This window comes from Morus notabilis, unplaced genomic scaffold, assembly GCF_000414095.1.
Source record: "Morus notabilis unplaced genomic scaffold, ASM41409v2 Scaffold172, whole genome shotgun sequence".
Taxonomy (NCBI): domain Eukaryota; kingdom Viridiplantae; phylum Streptophyta; class Magnoliopsida; order Rosales; family Moraceae; genus Morus; species Morus notabilis.
In genome coordinates, this window is record NW_010362230.1 from 1051032 (window position 1) to 1074233 (window position 23202).

The window sequence follows — 23202 nt, forward strand, 5'->3', positions numbered from 1 at the left end:
ATCCTTTCTCCCGTATCTGTTTACTCTTGTAGTCAATCCTTTGAGCAAGTTACTTGACAGGGCTTGTGGTGCTTCTCTTTTTACTCCTCTGAGCGTGGGGAGATCGAACGTTAAAGTAAGCCAGCTCCAATTTGCGGATGATACATTATTTTTTAGTTCACATGAGGAGGAAAGTTTAATGAACTTAACCTCTATATTGGAGATTTTTTTGCTTAGTCTCGGTATTGAAAACAAATATGGACAAAAGCATTATTTTGGGTTAAATTTGGAAGAAGGGTGACTGTCCAGGCTAGCTGGTATTGTCGGATGTTCAATAGGTTCATGGCCGGTCAAAAATTTGGGTCTACAGGTAGAAGCCCGTTACAAACATCCTTTGGGATCCTGTAGTATCTAGAGTGGTGAAGCGTCTGGATAAGTGGAAAAATGCTTTTTTGTCAAAAGGGGGTAGGCTAACTCTTATTCAGTTAGTTTTATCTGCCTTGCCTATCTATTATATGTCGGTATTTAGAATCCCCGTTGCAATAGCGGTGATGATTGAGAAGTTCATGAGAGATTTCTTTTGGGAGGGGCTTTCTGAAGATAATGCAACTCAATTGGTGGTTTAGGATCAGGTTTGTAGACCAAAAGAATTGGGGGGTTTAGGTATTGGCAATATAAGGAAGAGAAATGAGGCCTTATTAGCAAATGGCTACGGAGATTTCCATTGGAATCTGATGCATTATGGTATAGGGTTGTAGCAGGGAAATATGGATTGGCTCCAAATAAGTGGGATTCAGGAGAAGCATCAAGAGTAACATTAAGGAAGTCAATTCAGTCAGCATCTGAGAGTTTTTTCCAGCGGGCTAAATGGAAGATTGGCTCTGGAGAGAGTGAGATTTTAGGAAGATTCTTGGATCAAAGGCGGTCTGTTATGCTCAAGATTTCATCACCTATACTGAATTTCCCCTCTTCAGAATCAGCTGATAGCAAATTTTGTGGTGGATAATGAAGTTCAAGAAGATGGCAGCGTCTTATGGAATCTCAGATTCCCAAGGAATTTAACAGAAAGGGAGTTAAGGGAGACTTCGGAGCTAATTGGGAATGTGGAGAGAATAAGGCTTATTGGTGTAATTCAGGATAGAAGGGAGTGGGTACATGAAAGTAGTAGCCTGTTCTCAGTTAGATCCTTATTTTCTTCATTGATAGTTGATTAGTTAGTCGTGAGTTTTGCCTTCTATGAGAGTATTTGGAAAACTCGAGCCCCATTAAGGTTTAGGTCTTTTGTTGGTTGCTCGCTCTTAATAAGGTAAGTACTCATGAGTTAATACAGCAACGAAGTCCGTATCTTTCCATCTCTCCTGGTTGGTGTTGTTTGTCTATATTATATATATATATTATAATATATATATATATATATATATAATATAAGTTTAAAATTAAAATGAAACAACTAATTTTGAAATACCCGGCGGCAAACGAAACCACCAAAATAGGGATTTAGTGACATAACCGTAACATATTGACATTTCGAATTCTTTCCCAAGCAAAACAAAAAGAAAAAAAAAACCATTTCGAATTCTTCCGCGTCTCGGAGACCTATATAATATATCGAGGAAGAAGTGAGTTAGGTCTCCGAGACGTGGAAGAATTCGAAATGGTTTCGGAAAGAATTCGAAATGGTTTTTTTTTTCTTTTTTTTTTTTTTTGCTTGGGCATCCCAAAGCAAAGAGTTTGTTGGTTTTCCTTTTTCAGATCTGATTAGGGTTTGGAATCTTCAGATGCAATAGTTAGGGTTTTTATTTTTGTTTTTGTTTTTGCTTGGTTGGGTGCTTTCTTTGTTGTTTTTCCTGTCAAAGTTTTGTTTTCCTCGTTTTTTGGAGGATCCCTTGTCCTCTGCTATACACTTTTTTATTGATTATTTAATGGTCTTGTTTCTTATATAAAGTATAAAAAAGATATTTTTATTGCTTCTTTTTTTATTTTTTTATTTTTTTATAAGAAACAAAAGAACTTTATTAATGAAAAGAGGGGACAAGGAGTCCACCAACAGAAACAGAAATACAAAAATGATAGACTAAAGCAAGAAAGAGGAGCTAAACTGAACAGCCCTAATTACTGAAAAACCAAGTCCCATCCCCTTAACAGATCTGCAAAAGAAAACCCAGAAAAGCCTTTAGTTTGATGATATTTTCATTGCTTCTTATGAAATTGGAGAGATTGAGCTCTTCAGATGTCATTGCATTTTAGTTCTGATGGCTATTTTGCATCTCTTTTAGGTTTGATGATACAAATCCTGATGCTGAAAAGAAAGAATATATTGATCATATTAAGGATATTGTCCATTGGATGGGTTGGGAGCCCTTCAAGGTATCACGGGGTATTTACACTGATTGCATGGCCTTCTTAGTTGTTTTTTTTTTTTTTTACCCAACTTATTTTTGTCAATTCTTTTTTCAGATCACATATACCAGTGATTACTTTCAAGATCTGTATGACTTGGCTGTGGAGCTCATTCGAAGGGGTCATGCTTATGTTGATCATCAGGTATTTTTTCAACACTTGTTAAACTTGTATTGTATCTACTATCTTGTTTAATAATAGGTTTTGTTTCATATCACGAAAGGGGGGACTACTAGCTCAATGATAGCATTTCCAGACAAGGGCGGCTATTACTTGTAATTATCTAGATTTATGTTGATATGAGTTGTGAGCTAGGAGTGCTATATTCCATCTGGGAGTAGCACTTTTCTCTCACTCACTAGTTTGACAATATCATCGAGTTGTGGAGTTACCCTTGTTGCTGTATGTACATATGCCAACTTGCAGTAATACTGTTTTTAACGTAGGATTAGAGATTCCTTCATGATTAGTTGTTTATAATTCTTCTTATTTTTATAATCCTATTGGCGCTGTCTGACAAAGTAACCTTTGTTTATATGTATATGTTATAGACACCTGATGAGATAATGGGTTATAGAGAAAAAAAGATGAACAGTCCTTGGAGAGACAGGCCGATTGCTGAATCGTTGAAACTTTTTGAGGATATGAAACGGGGTCTTATTGAAGAAGGAAAAGCAACGCTTAGGATGAAGCAAGACATGCAGAGTGATAATTTTAACATGTATGACCTTATCGCATATCGAATCAAGGTAAAGTGCATGCGTATATCATGTTTCATTTGTCATACCATGGACAATTTCGCATTGATTTACCATGTGATTTTGTTTCTCTAGTTTACTCCTCATCCACATGTTGGAGACAAGTGGTGTATCTACCCAAGTTATGATTATGCTCACTGTATTGTGGATTCCCTTGAGAATATCACACATTCGGTATGTCCGATCCCTTCGACTGGTATTACTTCAGAATTATATTTGTCTAAATTAACTTTGTATGGTTTATGATTCCAATGAATCAATTAACAGTGACGGTAGTAACAATTTTTTTTTCTTTTTTTGCTTTTTGTTTTTTGTTTTTGTGTGTGTGTGCGGCCGCGTGTGTGCGTGTGCGTGTGCGTGTCTGCCGTTACCCCGAAGAAACTAGGGGTTTTGAAGGGAAATGTCACGAAGTTGAATTAAAGAGGTTTTTGGAGATACTAGGTAGTTTAAAACTGATATTTACTCTCATATTGAGCGGGTGGATGACAAAGAAGATAGTGGGAGCATTGGTGATAATAACAAAGAGGAAACAAGAAAATTAATTGGAAGAGGTCAATTTTCAAAGAAGCTATTTTGAGGAATCAAAAGATGAAGTCTTGGTGGATCAAGAAATTCTATGTTAACTTAGACTTGTTCATAATTTGGTGAGTAATAGGAGAAATAAAAACTTGATCTTGAGGTTGGATAAGGAGGATGGTTCGGTGTTGGAGAGTCAGGAAGAGATGGAGGAGATAATTGCATTTTATGCAAAACTGTAAAACGTGTGCTGGCCCATTGGTTAGGCATTGTGATGAATCTACTATAATGGGTCGACGTGATAGGAACCAACACTCTCTACTCAGATAGATGAACAAGGGGAATGAATCTCTATTCAATAAACTGATAACTCTTTAATACAGTACAAGAAACCCTAATAATGGTGGTATTCGAGAGACCACCAGCTCTCCCAAGGGTTGCCCGAAATCCCAAGTACTCCCACCCCGCCGCAAGAACACCTTGTCCTCAAGGTGTTGATCAAGTGATCACACTGGAATGATGCCACCTCCTTCACATTGCCATGAACTCGAATATTGGAACATTTAAGGTAGCAGCAAAAATAGAGTGCCTTCGAAACATGAACCCAAAAGCAATGATCCTCATAGCAATGGGTCTTGGAGCAGGGAACCATAGAGCATCAAACCTTGAAACGTTGAGTTTTGGAGTGACAAACCTACCAATTTGAAGTCCGCCATTTGCAAAATCTCCAATTCCAACTCCAATCATACCAATTTCTCCATTCCTGGCCACACTTGCTCTAACATTTATGGACTTAGCTCAGTTTTCTTCGGAATTAGCATTGGAAATCTTTGACCCAGCCCTAATAGCATTGGAATACTAAGGCCTTGTTCATTTTAACGATTTGAGTTTAGAATTCGAGTTTTGCTACAGTAAAAAGCTCTCAGAAACAGTCACATCTAACTTTTTTGCTACCGTAAAAAATTCTCACATAAAGTCACATCTCAACTCGAATCAACGAACTAAACGGGCCCTAAGACTCTGTCCAAATCTCGTTAGAATTAGCCTTAGTCTCTCTGGAATTTTGAGGACGAACCCCAATTGCACCAAAATTAGCCTCAATCTTGCTGGAATTATGAAGTCTAGCCCAACTACACTGAAATTGCCCATATTCACACCGGCAAACCAAGACCCAACCATAATTTCGCTCGTATTCCCAGTCCCAGCCCCAATCACACTAGTATTGCGAGGACCAGCCCCAATTGCACGGAAATGAGCCCCAATTGTGTGGAAATTAGCCCCAATCGCACTGGAATCACATCACTCAATCTAAATCCGGTCAAAATTTCGGAAACCCATCCCAAATCTTGTCGGAACTCGCGCTGAAAACCCCTAATACAACCCCAATAGCACCGGAATTCCAAAACCTAGACCAAATTGCGCCACAATTTCAGAGCCCAATGCCCTTTTCATGATTTTTCGTCCACCCTAGACCAAAATTGCGAATACCCGTGAGCCCATCGCTGTAGACGTGTGATTTCCCAGATTTGATCGATTCTAAACCCGATTGCCAAAAGTCACTTAAAACATGCGATTCTACCCAAACTTTGAGCGAATCTTCTAGGTCAATCGTCGGACCACCAGGCTTCTCCTACATGTGGTTTGCCATACCCGGAGGGTAATTCTTCTGTATTGAAGGTCTAACTGGAGTCCAATTTCTACTTTCGCTGCTGAGTCGTTAGAAAAGCAATTTGAAAAGGATGAAATTAAGAAAGCAATTTTTAGCTGCGTTGCGAGTAGGGCCCTTGGCCCCGATGGTTTCTCTCTATCTTCCTACCAAGATGTTGGACTCTTGTTAAAGGCGATGTTTTGAAGACTTTCTAATATTGTTAGATACCAAAAAAAGTCCCACATGGAATGATTATAAGACAAATAGTGGGTTTATAAGCCCTTGGGGTTCCTCCCCTTGCAAGCTGGTTTTGCAAGAGTGAGTTCTACCTAATGAGTTTGTAACTATTGGTATCAGAGCCAGTCCACCACGTCACGGGTTCAAGTCAAAAGTTGGTGAAGCCGTCAAAGCGTCGAATACTGATAGCCGAGTGAAGCCGCCAAAAGAGGAAAGCGATACCGCCGGCTCAGTATTAATAATGTAGACTGCCGTTGATTTGGGCCCACGTGTGGTGGAATGTTACAAAACCACCACTTCGAGTATGGGATCAGACGTAGTATGGACTTCGGTTCTGTAACCGTTGCCTACGGATGGAGCGACCTAAGGAGGGCTGCTACCAGATTGAAGGCAGGATCGGCGAAGTCACCAAGCTGGGAAGATGGGCCGCCGTCCAATAGTGGGTTTATAAGCCCTTGGGTTCCTCCCCTTGCAAGCTGGTTTTGCAAGGGTGAGTTCTACCTAATGGGTTTGTAACAAATATTTTTGGAGATTGGGGATCATTAATAGCTCTACTAATGAGACTTGCATTTGTCTAATCCCAAACACCTGTAGAATAGAAGATTTTCGGCCCATCAGCTTGGTTTCAAGCCTTTACAAGATCATTTCTAAGGTACTTTCAAATAGACCGAAGGTTGTGCTTGAAGAAATAATTGTGGAAGTCCAAGGCGCCTTTGTTGCAGGAAGGCAGATTACAGATGTAGTGTTTGAGCCTTCTTTCTTCAACCAAACCCGAACCAGTCCTCAAGCAGAACCGAATTACTATGGGCTGGGAAGGACCAATTATTATCTGCAGCTCCCAAAATTTTCCGCCACATATTCCGAGTCAAATTGCAGTGAAGAAACATACGATCCACTGATTTCGTACTTTCCCTGCGCATGACACACCAGCTCGGGGATAAAGCAGAAGAGGATGTTTTCTTTGCACTAAATCACAAGTATTCAGTCTTATGTGAAAAAACAACTAAGCAAAAACCTTAGCTCTAACAGGAGCACAAGATTTTGAATTGAATTTATTAGGTTCAAAAGAGAAAAGATTTGGATGTTTGACAAGAGAGACAAAGTAAGAGTTAGAAGAAAAGCCATCTATACTACAAGACCAAACCCGTTTATCTGTTTGAAGAGGTGTAGGGGAAAAAGTCCCCAATACATTAATTAAGATTGAAGAGTTGACCAAGTTCCTTATCATTTAGATTTCTCCGAAAGCCAGTCCCATTTAATATTGGAATCTACTACACTGATTAAAACTTCTATAATCTTCACTCCCTTCTCTTAATTAGGCGGTAAAGCCTAGAAAAGGTGATTGCAAAAGGGCAAATCACCACACCACTTATCCTCCCAAAATCTTATCTTGCTACCATCCCCCACCACACATTTTACTCTATCAAGGAACAAATTCTTGAGTGCCTCTACTCGCCATATTAGACTCCCATCCATTGGGTTGCATCCTGTACTTTCTTGTAACTATGGAAACCCAAAGAGAGCCTTGTTCCAAAGTGAACCTCCAAATCCATTTACCCAACCATGCTTGTTTTTTATGGAACAGATTTCCAATACCCAAGCCCCCATGTTCTTTGGTGTGAGAGACCACTTTCCAAGTAACAAGATTGTCGATTCCCCCATTCTCTGCTCCATCCCATAGGAATCTTGTCATTTTATCTTCAATTTCTCATTTTATCTCCTATTTCTTTAGACTACTTCGAACCATATAAATTTATCTGGAAATCTAGTGTCCCCCATAGAATTAAGGTCTTCGCTTGGTTGGTGGCGCTTGGGAACCTAAACACTTGTGACTGGTTTCAGAAAGAAACCCTCATATGTCACTCTCCCCTTCTTGGTGTGTCCTTTGCAGAGCTAGTGGAGAATCCATAGACCACTTATTGCCGCATTGTCCGGTGGCTAGTCTGTTTGGCAGAAACTAATTTTGGAAGTTGTTTTTTCTTGGGTTTTACCAGCTCATTGTAGCTCGGTCTTGACAGAAAGTTTGCCTGGTTTGAATTTGAATAACATGTCTAAAGTTATGTGGAAAAGCATGGTACTCTGTGTTTTGTGGACTTTGTGCTTGCTCGGAAAGCAATGCTAGAATTTTTTAGGAAAAGTAGATGGATATTGTTGATCTTTTTGAGAAAGCAAAGTTCACAGCATCTTTATGGGCTTCATCTGACAAAGTTTTCAAGGGTTTTCCCTTTTCCTTGGTGGTTTTGAATTGGAAAGATGTAATAGGCACTTCAGTTTTTGGTGTTTTCTTATTTCTGATCTTGTATCTTGTTTTCATCAGGGAGGATACCTATTTTCTTTTTTGTAATTGAATATTTCATCAATGAAGTTTTTCTTATTATAAATATTTCTTTAGCCACTGCAACCGGCAATTTAATAGGGAGAGGAAATAAATGGAGATACCAGCCAACAAGGTTTGGATAAGGGTCAACCTACCCCCTCTAGATATGAAACTTTTTTTCCAAGACCCTAACCTCTGAGAAACCTTTTCCACAACCAGATTCCAGATCTGTTGACAGGAATTGTACTTTTTGTGTTAATATAGCGCAACTTTCTTTTGACATGCTATATCAAGGTTTCTGCTACCTTGCCTATTGCCATTTGCCACAAACACAAGTACACTTATTGCTCTATAACATATATTTCCGTTTGTATTAAATGTTTCAATGTTTCAATCTTGCATATCCTTGTCCCCTAGTTGTGTTTTTTCCGCTTCAGATTTTTTTGTTTATACAAAGAAATAATGAAAACCTGATATAACTCTGTAGCTGTGTACACTTGAATTCGAGACACGGCGTGCTTCATACTATTGGTTATTGCATGCACTCGGGCTTTACCAGCCATATGTGTGGGAATATTCACGATTGAATATCAGCAATACTGTCATGTCCAAGCGTAAGGTGTGTTAACCTCTGGAGTGTATTTCTAGGTGTAGCCTTGAAAATTTAAAGCAACTATTGGACTCTGATATCCTCACTTATAGCATTTGTTTTTTTAGTTAAATCGACTAGTGACAGAAAAGTGGGTTGACGGTTGGGACGATCCTCGCCTCATGACACTTGCTGGCTTAAAGCGTAGGGGTGTGACTTCCACTGCGATGAATGCTTTTGTTAGAGGAATTGGAATCACTAGAAGGTAAGTTCCTGGCAAAATAAGCCAAAATAAGCCCTAAATGTATATGTTTTAGGAAGTCAGATAAATATATTCACACCATAATATTTCTTTTGCTCTCCTGTTTTACATATTTTCCATTCCCTGGGCTACAGTGATTGTAGTATGATACGCGTGGATCGCCTAGAGTATCACGTAAGAGAAGAACTAAACAAAACTTCTTCTCGCACAATGGTTGTGCTCCATCCACTCAAGGTGATCATTTTTCTTTTTGGTCTCTTGTTGCTTATTTTGATATGCATATTTCTACGTGGAAGGAAACCTAATTACTTGTGTATTCTAAGGTTGTTATTACGAATTTAGAAGCTGGCACTACAATGGATCTTGATGCTAGGAAATGGCCTGATGCTCCAACTGATGATGTTTCAGCTTTCTACAAGGTGAATTTCGATTTGAAAACTAGAGCTGTATTTTTCTATTTTAAGATGATCTTATATGTAAAACTTGAACATTCTTCACGACTTCATGATCTTATATGCTTTTTAATTATCGGTTGTTGAGTGTGTGTGGTTCAATGTGCTGATTACAAATGGCTTAAAATTTGTAGAACTTTGTCACTATATCTTTCAGTCCTTTACTTTCAAGAGGATAAATTAATGTTTATGAGCATCCCCCTCGGCCCTCCCTTAACATAATACTTGCTAATAGTTTATCAGACACGCTCAGTGTTCTAAATCTAATTGTGATTTCTTTCCTGCTTTCTTCTTAGTTGCCCTTCTCCAATGTAATATATATCGAGCAGTCTGATTTTCGGATGAAAGATACAAAAGATTATTATGGGCTTGCTCCGGGTAAATCTGTACTACTCAGGTAGACATTCTTTACAAGTTTTTATTTGGCTATATATATATATATATATTTTATACAAACGAGAGAATATTATCAATAAGAGATAGGGTACAGCAGGGTAAAAGGACCTAAACAAAGCAAAAACAGGACCAAGAAATCCTAAAAACACAAAATTAATGGAGACTAAATCCCATCCTTTATACAAATCCGAAAAAGAAAAAGCATTGCGGCCTTTAACTTGAGACATCCATAAAGCCACGCAAAACTTAAATTCTGTCCCACATTGAAAGGATCCCAGAAGTTTTTATTTGGCTATTTACTTTGCTGGTAAGATCCACATTGGCATTTTTTTTTCATGAGTGCAGATACGCATTTCCCATTAAGTGCACTGATGTTATCTTCGATGGTGACAAGGAAACTGTTCTCGAAATCCGTGCTGAGTATGATCCTTCCAAGAAGACAAAGCCAAAGGTCTCTTTGTTATGTTGAACTCTGTTTTGAAACTTGGTTATGCGAATGTTCAAAACGGGCTGTACTTAATGACTTTTTGCTTATTCTATGTCTCATACAGGGTGTCCTTCATTGGGTTGCAGAACCTTCTCCAAGGGTTGATCCACTGAAGGTGGAAGTTAGATTGTTCGACAAACTGTTTCTCTCCGAGGTTGGAAAGTTATTATACATACACATCTTCCTCTCTATCTCACCCCTTCCCTCCTTCCGATGGTGTAACATCGGATTTTTGTGATATATTCCCTCTCTTTCTTTCCAAGAATAAATTTTGGAATCTAATTCTTGTTTCAATTTTGGACTAGAATCCTGCGGACCTTGATGACTGGCTTGCTGACCTGAACCCACAATCCAAGTTGGTTATACCCAATGCATATGCTGTGCCCACACTTCGCAATGCCACTACTGGTGATAGTTTTCAGTTTGAAAGACTTGGTATATTCCCAACTCCTTTTTTTTTTAATCAATTTTATGTTAGATGTTTTGATTCCTAGTTTTAAAATAAGTTTGTTGGTAGACATTGCATTGCCCAGAAGAAATATCTATCACTTCGCCTATCTTATTAAGGAGAAAAATTTGACAGTTATGTTCTGGATCAATAAAGAATAAAGATGCCTTTCTCAAGAATGACTTGAAAAAGATACAATCAGATGTATCTTTTTCTTTGGCAGATAACTCCCTGAACTCATGCTCTTTAGCAGTTTAGTTTTTAAATTGACGATGAATTTTTCCAATTTAACAGAGGTAATTACATGTTCACATGATTACTTTCAATTTTATAGAAAAGTTACATCAGGTGCAAAATATTCTAAAGCAACTATTTTGCTAAAATTTAGTGTGCTAAACTATTAGGAGGAGTAGAAACTGCGGGAGTTAAGAAGTTGCATCCTTCCAAATAGGAACTTGCTAATCCATGAGTATACCATAAAGTTCAATTAAATTTTAGAAAACCATCGTCAATTTTGGAGTTGGGGACTGAAACTGTCAGAAAACACAAGTTCAAGGAGTAATCCACAACAACAAAAAATAAAAAATAATAACAATAATAAATAAAAAATAAAAAATAAAAAAATAATTATTTTTTATCCGAGCCCATCAGGCCCTATATTTTTCCTAAGCTGGATCAATCTGAACCTTTGGTACCGACCATATATATAGTACTGGCCAGACATTGTGAGTTTAGGCTTAATAGGTTTTTGTTATTGTCATCAGTTTTATTTGTGTGTGCGCCTGCGTTTTTTATTTATTTTTATTTTTGTGTATTGCGGCTCTTGCATTTTACTAATTTGGACATGTTAGTTCATTTGCCTATATAACTTATTGGATAATCCATGTGCATTTTTAGGCTATTTTGTGGTTGACAAAGATTCAACTCCTGAAAAGCTGGTCTTTAATCGGACAGTAAGACTGCGAGACAGCTACAGTAAGGGTGGGAAATAGGTTCATGCCATGGACGAGTAAAATGGACGGAGGCAAGTAGAAACGTATCTTGTGTTTTGTGTTGGAATTCTTTTTATACACCGCAATCATTGTAAAAACATTTTAATAGACATTGGCCGCGGAAGTTGAGTGAAAAATTTATCTGTTAAATTATGTGGAAAAGCTAATTTAAAATGTTGTTCATTTTATTTTATTTTTTATGCTTCACATTGGCCTGTCTCGCAGTCTCGCAGATACCAGTTGCGCTTTAAGCTTTATGCTCTTTTTTTTTTTTTTTTTTTAAGGATAAGTTGAATGCATTATTTGTGTTATAAAAAATGCGATATTATGAGGATAAATATAAGTTGTTACAAAACGAAGCCTTTAGTGAAAGAAGAAACGACGACATTCAAAGGCTTTTTAAAGATCATGGAACTTCGAGCGGAAGAAAGGCCTACACAAAGCAAAGAATCTAGAGTAAAATGAAGCTGACCTGGACAAAAAGGAAATTTAGAACCAAGAAACATAATATTAGAGATGGCGTGGACGATAAATAAAGTCAGGTCACGATCTTATGGAAATCAATAAATATTGAAAGCACAAAGGCAAATGGACCTTTTTTGTGATTTCAATTTATTGAAATTCTTTCAATTTAGAGGGAGAGAGTTTAAGTGACGGAAACATTAAATTATTTTACTCCAACAACTTAGCGCCGTATGTGGGAGATCTTCAAACGAAAAAAGAATTGGAGCTGAAGTAGTCGGATGCCGGCATCGATGGCCAATACTGAAGCTGAAGACATTTTATTTTTTAGTTGAAAATAGAAAATTAAACTGATAAATTATGAATCATAATCTGGTAGATATGATCGGCAATCAGCTAATGTGACCGAATGTTGCCTCCCGACGTCATCTGGGCTCGTTTGGTAAGAAGATTCCTATAGTTTGAATCATGGTTTTAGTTCAAACTAGATTTTACTTGCAAAAAGTAAAAAGTAGTTTGAACCCACCCAACAAAACTAATGTTTGGTTTAAAAAGAAAAGATTTAAGGTCTGAACCTGATGTAAACTTTTAATCGTTCTAAACCCTAAAAATGAAACTATTCCTCCCCTTAGTTTTGGTTGGTTTAAATCCCAAGTTTAAACTACACATGGTTCAAACACAAAGATTCATAGTTTGAACTCCAAGTTCAACCTATAATTCAAAACCCATTTAATTCAAACCCAAAGGTCAAACTACCATGATTTGAATCCTCATATCAAATGGACCCTAGTAATTTCTGAGTGGTAATCTTATAGATTATCTTTTTGACTATTAAGGGTAGTTTTGACAATACATATATTGTGACTTTGACTGGTTCTAGTCCCCAAAGTAGTAGAAATCAATAGGGCAACGTTTAAGACCCAAACATCAAAGGAATACTATTTAAAGCAAAATTTGTCTCTTTTTACATAGTTAACTAAAAAATGTATTAATTAAAAATATAGGGTAAAAAACTAGACTGATAGTCTTAAGAGTATTTTTGTCCCTTTCTCATAAATTTAATGCACATTATAACTATAATTATTTGTGTGACGTCACCTAGAGCACAAATATAGTTGTCTAACCTAATTGAGCAAGACGAGTTTTTCGTGCCAAAAGGGGGGGGGCCTGCTAAACTTACACTTGGGAAATGAATTTTTCTAAGTTCAGGAAAATGGCGATGAGCCACACTTGTGTGTTGAAAGTCGTCTTTCTTAACCAATCCTATGAGATGATACTTGATAGGGGGTTTATCAAACCCAACCCAGCAAAAATAAACTTTGTTAAGTACCAAAAAATACTTGATGAAGTAGAACTTGTGCATCAAAGGGGGCGGACTTGACTAGTCAATAACAACTGAAATGAATCCTCCGTGCAAAGTCCGCAGGTAAAATCTGAAATGCAATTGGACAGGGACAAAAAGATTCACCCAGTTAAAGCAAAAGTAGAGGTTCTAGTCATAGTTACCATCACTGACCAAGTAAACCATGCAAATAAAGAACCCCTATTAACGAGTCGTTTGCAAAAATATATAAATATATATATTACAACCCGAACACAACATGGAGAAAACAAAATTGGACCATAACTTGGCATTTGACAGTGTATTAGTAAAGCTTAACAATGTCCGGCTGGACAAATGAATACTTATCTCGGACCTGTAAGATACATTCCAAGGGACATGACTATCAACTTCAATAATGAACCACTTCCCTTCTCAACCGCAGTGTTCTCTTGATATTGGCGTCTTCAACCATCTAAATGGTTGTCTCCAAGCGGAGGAATCTTCAAGCATTTTGGAGAATAAAAACCATCGTGCTGACGTTCGTGAATCTGTCTTACGCTTAATCGCCTATTGAAACAACTTCCTTAACTTTTCAGCAGAAAGGGCTGCTCTTTTATTTGTTGGCTCGAGAACAAGTGCGTACTTGAAATCTGCAAGGTGAAATTGCTAATGAATGAGATGATAGCTAATGGATATTTTTATGATAAAGAAAAAAACCGTTATTGATATGAGAATCAATTAAGGTATAAGAGGATAGGTATCCTCACAGCCCGGATAGAAGAAAAAGAAAACAAAACAAAACAAAGCTTGATTAGGCCTAATAATGAAAATTAAAAATCATCTCCCCATTACATCTTTCCAGTTCAGGCTAATCAAAGAAAATGGAAAATCCATTGAGAGCTTAAGTTTATCCATCGACGCCCATGGAGGCTGAGAATTTCACTTTCACGAAAATGCTGACCGTCTCCATCTCCTTTCCTTAAAAAATTCTGGTGTTTTTTTTTAAAACATTTCCAAAATACTTAAATTTAGATACATAGAGAGCCCCACACTAAGCGATGGACGGACACAAGGGGCTGCACGCTGGTGCCAATGGGTCGGGCTGTTAAGCCCCTGGCAGTTAGTCCAACGAGCGTAATGAAGGATATGTTGGGGATTAATGAAGGATATGTTGGGGCCCCATAAGCCCAAAATCCAGGAGGTATAGGCTTAATTTAATAGTGCTATAGATTTAGAAAAAATTGCTTTTAACTGTACTGAAGGAAGAAGCAGCTATTACGAAAAGCAGCTGAGTGTTTGGTAAACTATAATTATAATAGCTGTGCTGGTTTCAAAATCAGTGTAATAGCGTTTGGTAAATTATGAGGTTGAATTGCTATAGATAGTTAAAAATTACAACTATATTATATTATACTATAATATAATACAAAAAAAACTATTATTATATAATATATTATATAATTATGATATAGAATATAATAATATTATTAAAATACTAACTGAAATAATTAAAAATAACAATTATATTATATTATACTATAATATAATATATATAATTACAATATAATGTATATTTATTATTATATTTAATATAATACAATAAAACTCTTATTAAATAAGATATTATATAACTATGACATAAAATAGAATAATATTAAAATGGTTAATATAATTACAATATTATAAAACATATTATAATATTATATAAGAAATATTAATATTTTAGTTATAATATAATTAAAAATTACAACTATATTATATTATAATATAATATAATATATAATATAATAATTATTATAACAATATAATATGTTATAAAATAATAATTACAATATCATATTATTAAAATAATTATAATATTATTATAATATCATATGATATGATAAAATAATAATATTCGAGTTATTAATATAATTATGATATTATTTGTTATAATATTACTATTATATTATATTACGAGTCTGAATTTTAGATTCGGAAGATTCTAAATTTTAAATTTTATTAGGGGTATTATGGGTATTATGAAAGTTTCATTAATTGTACTATGTTGAATCTCGCACAATCTAAAAGCTAAAGTTGCCTTTAAACTGATTCTGATTTTGGCCGTAGATTCTTAAAAAATTCTTCAAAAAACACTTTTGAGAAGATTTACCAAATATTAAAATCAACTTTTACTACAAGTAAAAGTTGATTTTGAGAGGAAAAAACAATACCAAACTAAGCCATAGTCTAGCTGTAATTCTACAGATCCACCACTAGCCTAGATGTAGACCCTCAAAATTAAAAAAATAAATAAATAAACCCTGAAATAAAGAAAAGAGAAGTTCAAATTATAAAAATAATAAAAATAAATAAATAAATAAAGAAGAAAAGAAAAAAAGAATCCAAGAAGTTTTTTGAATTTCATAGAATGTCCAAACCTCGATAAAAAAAATTGGTTAAAACATGGGGCCATAAATTTGGCAGGATAAAAGGAATTTAGAGGCTGACCTTCAATTGCCTCCTTGTAATACCCAAGCATCTCCCTTGCTGTGCCTCTTCGCAAGTAAGATTTTATACTCTGAAGAACCAAAACAATAGCAATGTAACTGTACTCTGGTCAGAGTAGTCCCATGCTTGTATGCAATATAGATTAGAACAACACTAATTACGTTTGGCTTTAAATTAAAGATATCCAAACAAATTCACACGTAGCCCATTTTAAATGATCTATGCAGAAACAACATGGGATATTACCTTTTTATCCAGGTTGATAGCTTTGGTACAATCTGCCTCGGCTTGAAGAAAACTGGATTTGCATAAGGATACAGATTAAAAATGACAAGTCCAGTTTAGCAACTAAACATCTAAAAGCGTTTTATTACCTTCCAACTTCCAGATATGCCGCAGCCCTGTTACTGTAATATGTTGCATTATCGCCACAAAGTTTAATAGCTTCAGTATAATAACTGATGGCTCTGTGCCACTGTTTTTCTTTATACGCTTGATTTCCCTGAGTATGGGTCACAAAATTATACCACAAACTAAAGGGAACTGTAAATAACCAAAATGAAATATTATGACTTGACATATTCTTAGTCAAATATACCTTCTCCTTAGCAATTTCTGCAGATTGTTCCCGGCTGACAATATTTTTTGATACTTTGGACTTAGCAACATCAGTCTGCTCTCGTAAAGTCGTATACAAGGAATGCAGCGCATCTAGTAAAAAGCGATCAGCCCCATGCCGTGCAATTAAGGAGACTGAAACAGGACAATTGTCATCAGACCCCAAAGGAACAGTGACCTGAAAAGAAAAGAAACAAAAAAGGGAAAAGATATCATAAGCAGAAGACCTGATCTACCCTTCTTTGTTCCCTTCCCAAATTAAATTTTTCTTGAAATTTTCTAATGAGATTTGATATTTATTTTTCCTCTCAAACATACATAGACAGAGGTAGATCGAGACCACGCACACTCAAGAGGAGGGTGTGAGAGAGAGAGAAATCACCTGACAGCAACCAGACATGCTAGCGATACTTAATAGAGCAAATGCACGGTTCTGGAACTCCTCTGATTGGATCTCCTTCCCACCCACTTTTGGAGGAGGATCTGCAATGGTTGGTATCACCAGAATCCCATCATCCTATGGAAAATATCAAGCAGAAAAATTAGCATAAATTTATGAAATCCTAGATAAAAAAATTAAGACAGCAGAAACGTTAAAAGGAGCACGCACAACGAATATAAATATCCAATGCTACTCATTTCTACTCTTAAGATCAACTAACTTAAAAGAATTTCTGCATTCATTATTTTATTGTTAAATTCTTGGTACTTCATAGATGATAAAGTCTGTCAACATAAAAGAATGCATGACTAGCCCCAACGTAACATGATAAAAGCTTCAGTCTTATCTTGAATTCGTTACAATATAGCTAAGACTGATAAGAGGATAAAGTCTGATCTTAACGTGATAAAGTCTTCAGTTGGGTAATATGGATAGAAGGAAAAAGAGGATCTTCGAAGACTGTGCTTGTTCAGAAAGTGAACTTTGGGAGCAAGTGAAGTATCGGGATGCTATATCATTAGGGTACTTTCCAATGTACCCTTTTTAATTATATTATTTTGTTGGACTCCCCGTCCTCCTGCTTCGTGTTCTTTGAACTTCATGATTTTTTTTTCCCCTTTCCAAAGAGAGAATTTGTTACAGTATAGAACACCAAAACATGCAGGTTAATAGCAAATTTTGAATAGGAACAATGGTACAGCAGACAATTCATACATTCAAAATGGGCATATTAAGAGCATAATAAGACCCGTTGGTAATCCAGGCAGTCTAATCTGGATTGTGGAGAAATTATGTGAAAAATTTAATAAGCTCGAGAACAAAAATAATCTCCGAAATTAAGTTGAACAGAAAAATTATCTGAGTGCATCTACTAGACTTGACAAATAAATAAATAAATAAAAACCCATGGACCAACAATAAATAATAACACATTTGCAGAATACATGACTGGTAATGTCCTATTAATTTGGCATACAATTAGAAAGATGGCTAAAAGGAAAAAACTGCATCTTGAAAAAAACGGTACAAAATCTCAAAAATTGCACCAGTTCATAATCTATCAATCCGAAACATTCATCTCATTTCGTAAAGCTTTTAATTCTTTTAATACGTTTTCTTGCTTCATGAGCATGAGTTAGAGAGAAATAAATAAGAAAAAAATTTCCAGTAAATGTAATTAAGCAGTTAATTAATTCAAGATAAACCAACTTTAGCATGCTGGTACGGAATCAATTTTATCAAATAAGCATAAACACCAAAACAATCAGCTGATGACAAAGAGTAGTAGTATAATCCAAGTTCCTTCAAGTCCAAAAGAATGGACGTTTCAAGCGAATTAACATTCCAATGCAAAATGCATTTGGAAAAACGTCAACAAATTATTAAACAAAAAAGTATTACCTTCAATAAAGAGTTAAGAGCTGAACGAATCTCATTCCTAATTGATTTACAGCTTTCAATTTCTTCATCTTCTATGTCTAGCGTCTCGTGCAATGCTGATGAGATAACAGGATCCAAAACAGGCTTCACCATGTTGATCCATTCCTCATGGTTATGTCTAAACTCGTGCCTGTATGAACAGAACAAAACTCAATTAGTACCTTGTCCAGTTGCCTTAATAACAGAGAAACTTTACTGAGAAATTGAAAGACATGCGAATGAAGACATGCGGTCCACCTAGGTAACCACACAAAAAAGATAGCACAAACCGAACAATATACAAAACGTTTTCCCAATTCCACAGAAAAAAAATGGAAACACCATGTAATCTAAAAACAAAGAACACCCAAACAGAAAAACCGGAACTGAACTTTGCCCGACTAATGAATCCTCTTCTTGAACCTCGTCAACCAAGATGCATAAGTTCGTTCCAAGCAAACTGTCCAAAAAGTTTAGCCCTCCTACTCACACCACATGAAAATCTCTCAATAAAGCGAGAGGCAAAAAGTTTCCATGGCCTTGCTACTTTCCATCAGCAGTTCATCGAGGCATCAGTAGTATCATGACACCTCCATAACCATTTCCCCAACAAAGCTTGATTCTTCTTCAACAAGTTTCCTATAGCCAAACCCCCTTCTTCTTTAGGTCGAGACAACGTTTTCCAGGCTACAAGATTATCCACTCTCCCATCCTCTACTCCATCCCACAAGAATCTTCTCATCTTCGATCTCTCTAGCCACTGCCAAGGTAGTTTAAACAAGAACAAAAAATAGATTGGGATACTTGCCAAAACTGATTGGATAAGAGTCAGTCTCCCACCTCTAGATAAGAATCCTTTTTTTCCACAACTCCAATCTCTTGGAGACCTTTTCCACAACTGGGTTCCAATACTCCCGAGATAAAGGGTTTCCACCTAGTGGGAGACCTAAATACTTCATAAGCCATGAACCCACTTCAAGTGCCAAATTCCAAATAAACTCCTCCTCCACATTAATTCCATATAACGTGTTTTTTCCCATGTTTATTCGAAGCCCTGAACAGTGAGAAAAAAAATTTAGAATGGCAGCCAAATTTCTAACGTTATCTCCCCAAGGTTCAAGAATAAACAGGGTGTCGCCCGCGAATTGAAGATGAGAGATTTGAACTTGTTCCCTATCAATCTTAAAACCTTTTACCACCTCCAAACTACCAGCCTTATGCATTAATCTACCAAGGCCATCAACCACCAAAGTAAAACGGAACGGGGAAAGCAGATCTCTCAGGTTTTCCGTTGATCAAAATTGAGAAATTGGCAGAAACAAGGCAGCCCCCAATCCAATCTATCCATCTTCTACCAAATTCCTCCATCACATACTTGAGGAAAGTCCACTTAACATGATCATATGCCTTTTCAAAATCCACTTTAAACACAAGCCCCTCCATTCCTTCCACTCTGTATTCCTCCACTACCTCACTGGCAACTAGGACACCATCCCAAATCTTTCTACCCCGGATAAAAGCACTCTGGCTTGTAGAGATTGTATCTTCCAAAACTGTCCGTAGTCGGTTTGCCAAAACCTTTGCGATCATCTTATAAAGACTAGAGACCAAACTAATTGGTCTAAAATCTTTGACCTTTCTAGAGTCTTCCTTTTTCGGAATGAGACACAAGAAAGTGTGGTTTATATCTTTATTGACCACCCCATTCCTATGAAACTCATCCAATAACCTTTTCAACTCACTCTTCAAAAAATTCCAATATTTTTTGAAAATCCCATCGAAAAGCCATTGGGTCCCGGCGATTTATCCTCATCACAAGAGAACACCGCCACCTTGATTTCTTCCTCCTCAAAGGTCTCTCTAGCCAAGCTGCCTTCTCTAGAAATCCGCCTCCAATCAATCCCCTCGAAAGACCAATGCATGTTTCCCTCTTCTTTATACAATTTCTCGTAAAAAGTAACTATTTCCCTCACCACTTCTACGCTGTCATTTACTACGTCTTTCAATCCCCACTACTGTACTCTTGTTCCTTTTGTTACTAACCAAGCTATGAAAAAGCTTAGTGTTTGCATCCCCCTCTTTCACCCATCTAGTTTTCATCTTTTGTCTCCAAGAAATTGCATCCTTGAAAACCACTCCTTCAAGTGCATTCCGCAACGATCTCCTTTCTACTTTCTCTCTTTCTTCAAGGCCCCGCGTTTCACTCTTACTAGTTACAACATTGTCATTTTCAAATTATTAAAAGTAACATGTTTACTTTTAGAAGTTCCAAAGCTTAAAATTTATGTTCTCTTTTGAAATATCATCATGCATAAGAGCATAAAATATAAAACATATCAAATATGTGATTTTCACTTTTTTGTGTGGAATATAGCATTTTCATTAGAGATAGTCTAAGAGCAAAGACAAATGAAACCACCAAGACAAACAATAATCTGGTTTCAAGCGAAAAAAATCCTTAAGAAAATCCTATTAGAGAAGGGATGAGAATGGAATTTAAGAGTGCTAACAAAAATCTTGCATGAAAATTCAAATCAGTGATCACGAATGATTGAGCAATAAAAGATATTCAAAAGCAACATTGTCTTGTCTCTGAAGGCAAAAACAAAAAAAAAATCAAAAATCAAAAATCAAATGAGATGTTTCCACTATTTAAAGAAAGAAGCTTACTTTTGAAGAAACTGCATAACCTTTGCAAGTAATCCGATTGATGAAACGTTCACTTGTCCATTAGTTTTTTTAATCTGGAACACCTTCAAGCTTGGAACTTTAGAACTGAGATACGCCTCAAGATTCTCATGCTTTAACACTTGTCCTGAAAGTATCTTAAAGAGAAAATTAAGAAGATAGAATAGTGGTGGAAGTGTAGCTTTTATCGTTTGCAGAATATGTCGAGAATAACAAGGAAAGATCACCATTTTAGTAATAGCAGTTTTGGGATATGTAATCTCACAGAATTTTCAGTTCCATACTTGGGGACCTAGTCCTTAAAAAGTTAAATATATATAATAAAAAAATATGATATTAGTGGTAGTAACCAAGAATTATCACTGTGAAAATGATACTATGGGCATGATGAAAATACGGCTCGGAAAAGATAAGCATGAAAATCATAATGATGCTAATGCATGAGGGAAAAGATGAGCGTACTTCCAAAAATTTTCTCAGAGGATTTGATCACAGCTTGAACAATCCTGTCAGAAGGAATCCTTCCCAATTGAAAGCAATCAGCGGCTATTATGATTTGTCCAGGACTACGTTGCACAGTGTATGGAAGTTGCAATAGCACATGTCCAACGCGACGAAGAACAGCATGATCATTGGCAAACCATCCTGAGGAAGAAATTTCAAATCACAAGCATGACAGATGACATATGGGTCAATTTTCAAATATCAATTGAAAATCATAATCAAAGCAGCCCAAAAAACAGAGCAGACTTGGAGGAACCAATCATAGAACATCTAGTACATACACACGTGGTTAGAACTCATCTCATACCAGCTTGCATATTTAGCACACCGAAAAGATATCTGCTCCATTTCATAATATCATATTCTAAAAAATGACAGATATAAAAGCATTTCTAACAAAAATAAACCAATAAAAAATAACATGATACAGAGGTTTTAATTTTCTATCTTGCTGACCCCACTAGTTTTAGCAAAAGAGGAAAACTGATGGCTGACACATCACATCGTAGATAAATGATACACTTAGATGCCCTTTAGGTCTAGTTATGGTACATACCAACAGTGTCAAGACTTGTTGAAACAGGTATAATTCCCACGTGAGAAACAGCTCCATGGGATGGTCGGAATCCCAAAACACCACAAAATCCAGCTGGTACCCTGACGCCGCCAACAGTATCAATACCTGCCCCACTCCATTAGTCAGAGATACAAATTCCAAACTAGAAAATGGCGCTTATATCATAATCAAAGATATGATGAGCAACAAGAGATATAGCTAATGAGAAATTTAAGATTATGTTTAAGATTTAATTAAGTTAATCTTATTATTATGTTATTGTTTATCTTATTATAACATATTATTTCACTACAAAGAAGTTAAGTGATTGTATTTTCACTTAAGACTTTGATGGTTGATATTGGATATTCGGATTCCCTCTCTAGTTCTCCTTCGATATCTCTACTCTAATCTCTAGTCCAATAATTTGCACCATTTTGAGAGAAATAAATCATAGCCATTCAATAAACAGCAATCTGAGCACCACTGTTCAACTATTTTATCATCTCAAAGACATGAATTTAAGATGGGACTAATGAAATCACGTTCCAAACTTTTCATAAGAATCTTAAAACAAGATAGGAAGAGAAACCAAACCCATATGTTTCAAAACCAACAAGTAATAAGCTATCTTTAATATCAACTGAACAGTTTAAAGAATGAGCAGAGCTAATTTTCATAGTGCCATTATTGCTAATATAGGTGCAAGTCCAAATCAAATTAAAATGGTGGAAGCTATGTGAGAAAGTAACTGTTATAAAGCTCTAAAAAGTAGATACATAAAATGGGAAAAAAGCTTACCCAATGAAAAATCAACAAGCTTAGCAGCTACTGCCACTGCAGCTCCACTAGAAGATCCGCCTGGTATTCTTTGAGGCACTGCAGGATTTGTGGGGGTGTCATAATGCTTATTCTCTCCACTTATACTGAAAATATGCATACAGAAAACAACTACCATTACTCAAGATAAATAGCAGCTAAATTTGGAAAAACAGAAAATAGTCAAGGTGAAGAAAAGAAAAATTCAGAATAGACAAGCTCTCTTGTCACCAAAATAACAGACTTTTCCTTTTTCATTGGTTCACCAAACTGCACTTTATTTGACTACTCTAACCAAGAAAAGCGGCAACAAATATATATACACACATATGCATGCATATATATATATATATATATCCAGTCGATTAGAAGGGGGGGGGGGGGGGGGGGGCAATAAAG

The 23202-nt window shown here is 36.2% G+C and overlaps 2 protein-coding genes across 2 annotated transcripts in view; one reads left to right on the forward strand and one right to left on the reverse strand.

Moving 5' to 3' along the window:
- LOC21407894 (glutamine--tRNA ligase) overlaps positions 1 to 11719 on the forward strand; it is a 28687-nt gene extending 16968 nt beyond the window's left edge. The window contains exons 11-23 of the mRNA XM_024167720.1: positions 2256 to 2346; positions 2437 to 2523; positions 2931 to 3128; positions 3213 to 3311; positions 8343 to 8474; positions 8573 to 8709; positions 8841 to 8940; positions 9030 to 9125; positions 9455 to 9555; positions 9900 to 10005; positions 10106 to 10195; positions 10347 to 10476; positions 11387 to 11719. Of these exons, the coding sequence (XP_024023488.1) occupies positions 2256 to 2346; positions 2437 to 2523; positions 2931 to 3128; positions 3213 to 3311; positions 8343 to 8474; positions 8573 to 8709; positions 8841 to 8940; positions 9030 to 9125; positions 9455 to 9555; positions 9900 to 10005; positions 10106 to 10195; positions 10347 to 10476; positions 11387 to 11481 (1462 nt within the window). The 3' untranslated portion in view covers positions 11482 to 11719. The remainder of the gene's footprint in view (positions 1 to 2255; positions 2347 to 2436; positions 2524 to 2930; positions 3129 to 3212; positions 3312 to 8342; positions 8475 to 8572; positions 8710 to 8840; positions 8941 to 9029; positions 9126 to 9454; positions 9556 to 9899; positions 10006 to 10105; positions 10196 to 10346; positions 10477 to 11386) is intronic.
- A 1826-nt stretch (positions 11720 to 13545) lies between these two features.
- LOC21407895 (translocon at the outer membrane of chloroplasts 64) overlaps positions 13546 to 23202 on the reverse strand; it is an 11125-nt gene continuing 1468 nt past the window's right edge. The window contains exons 3-13 of the mRNA XM_024167715.1: positions 22786 to 22910; positions 21985 to 22110; positions 21387 to 21569; positions 20907 to 21051; positions 18219 to 18387; positions 16758 to 16892; positions 16356 to 16553; positions 16132 to 16259; positions 16004 to 16055; positions 15758 to 15827; positions 13546 to 13917 (exon numbers count right to left, since the gene is read on the reverse strand). Coding sequence (XP_024023483.1) covers positions 13835 to 13917; positions 15758 to 15827; positions 16004 to 16055; positions 16132 to 16259; positions 16356 to 16553; positions 16758 to 16892; positions 18219 to 18387; positions 20907 to 21051; positions 21387 to 21569; positions 21985 to 22110; positions 22786 to 22910 — 1414 coding nt within the window. The 3' untranslated portion in view covers positions 13546 to 13834. The remainder of the gene's footprint in view (positions 13918 to 15757; positions 15828 to 16003; positions 16056 to 16131; positions 16260 to 16355; positions 16554 to 16757; positions 16893 to 18218; positions 18388 to 20906; positions 21052 to 21386; positions 21570 to 21984; positions 22111 to 22785; positions 22911 to 23202) is intronic.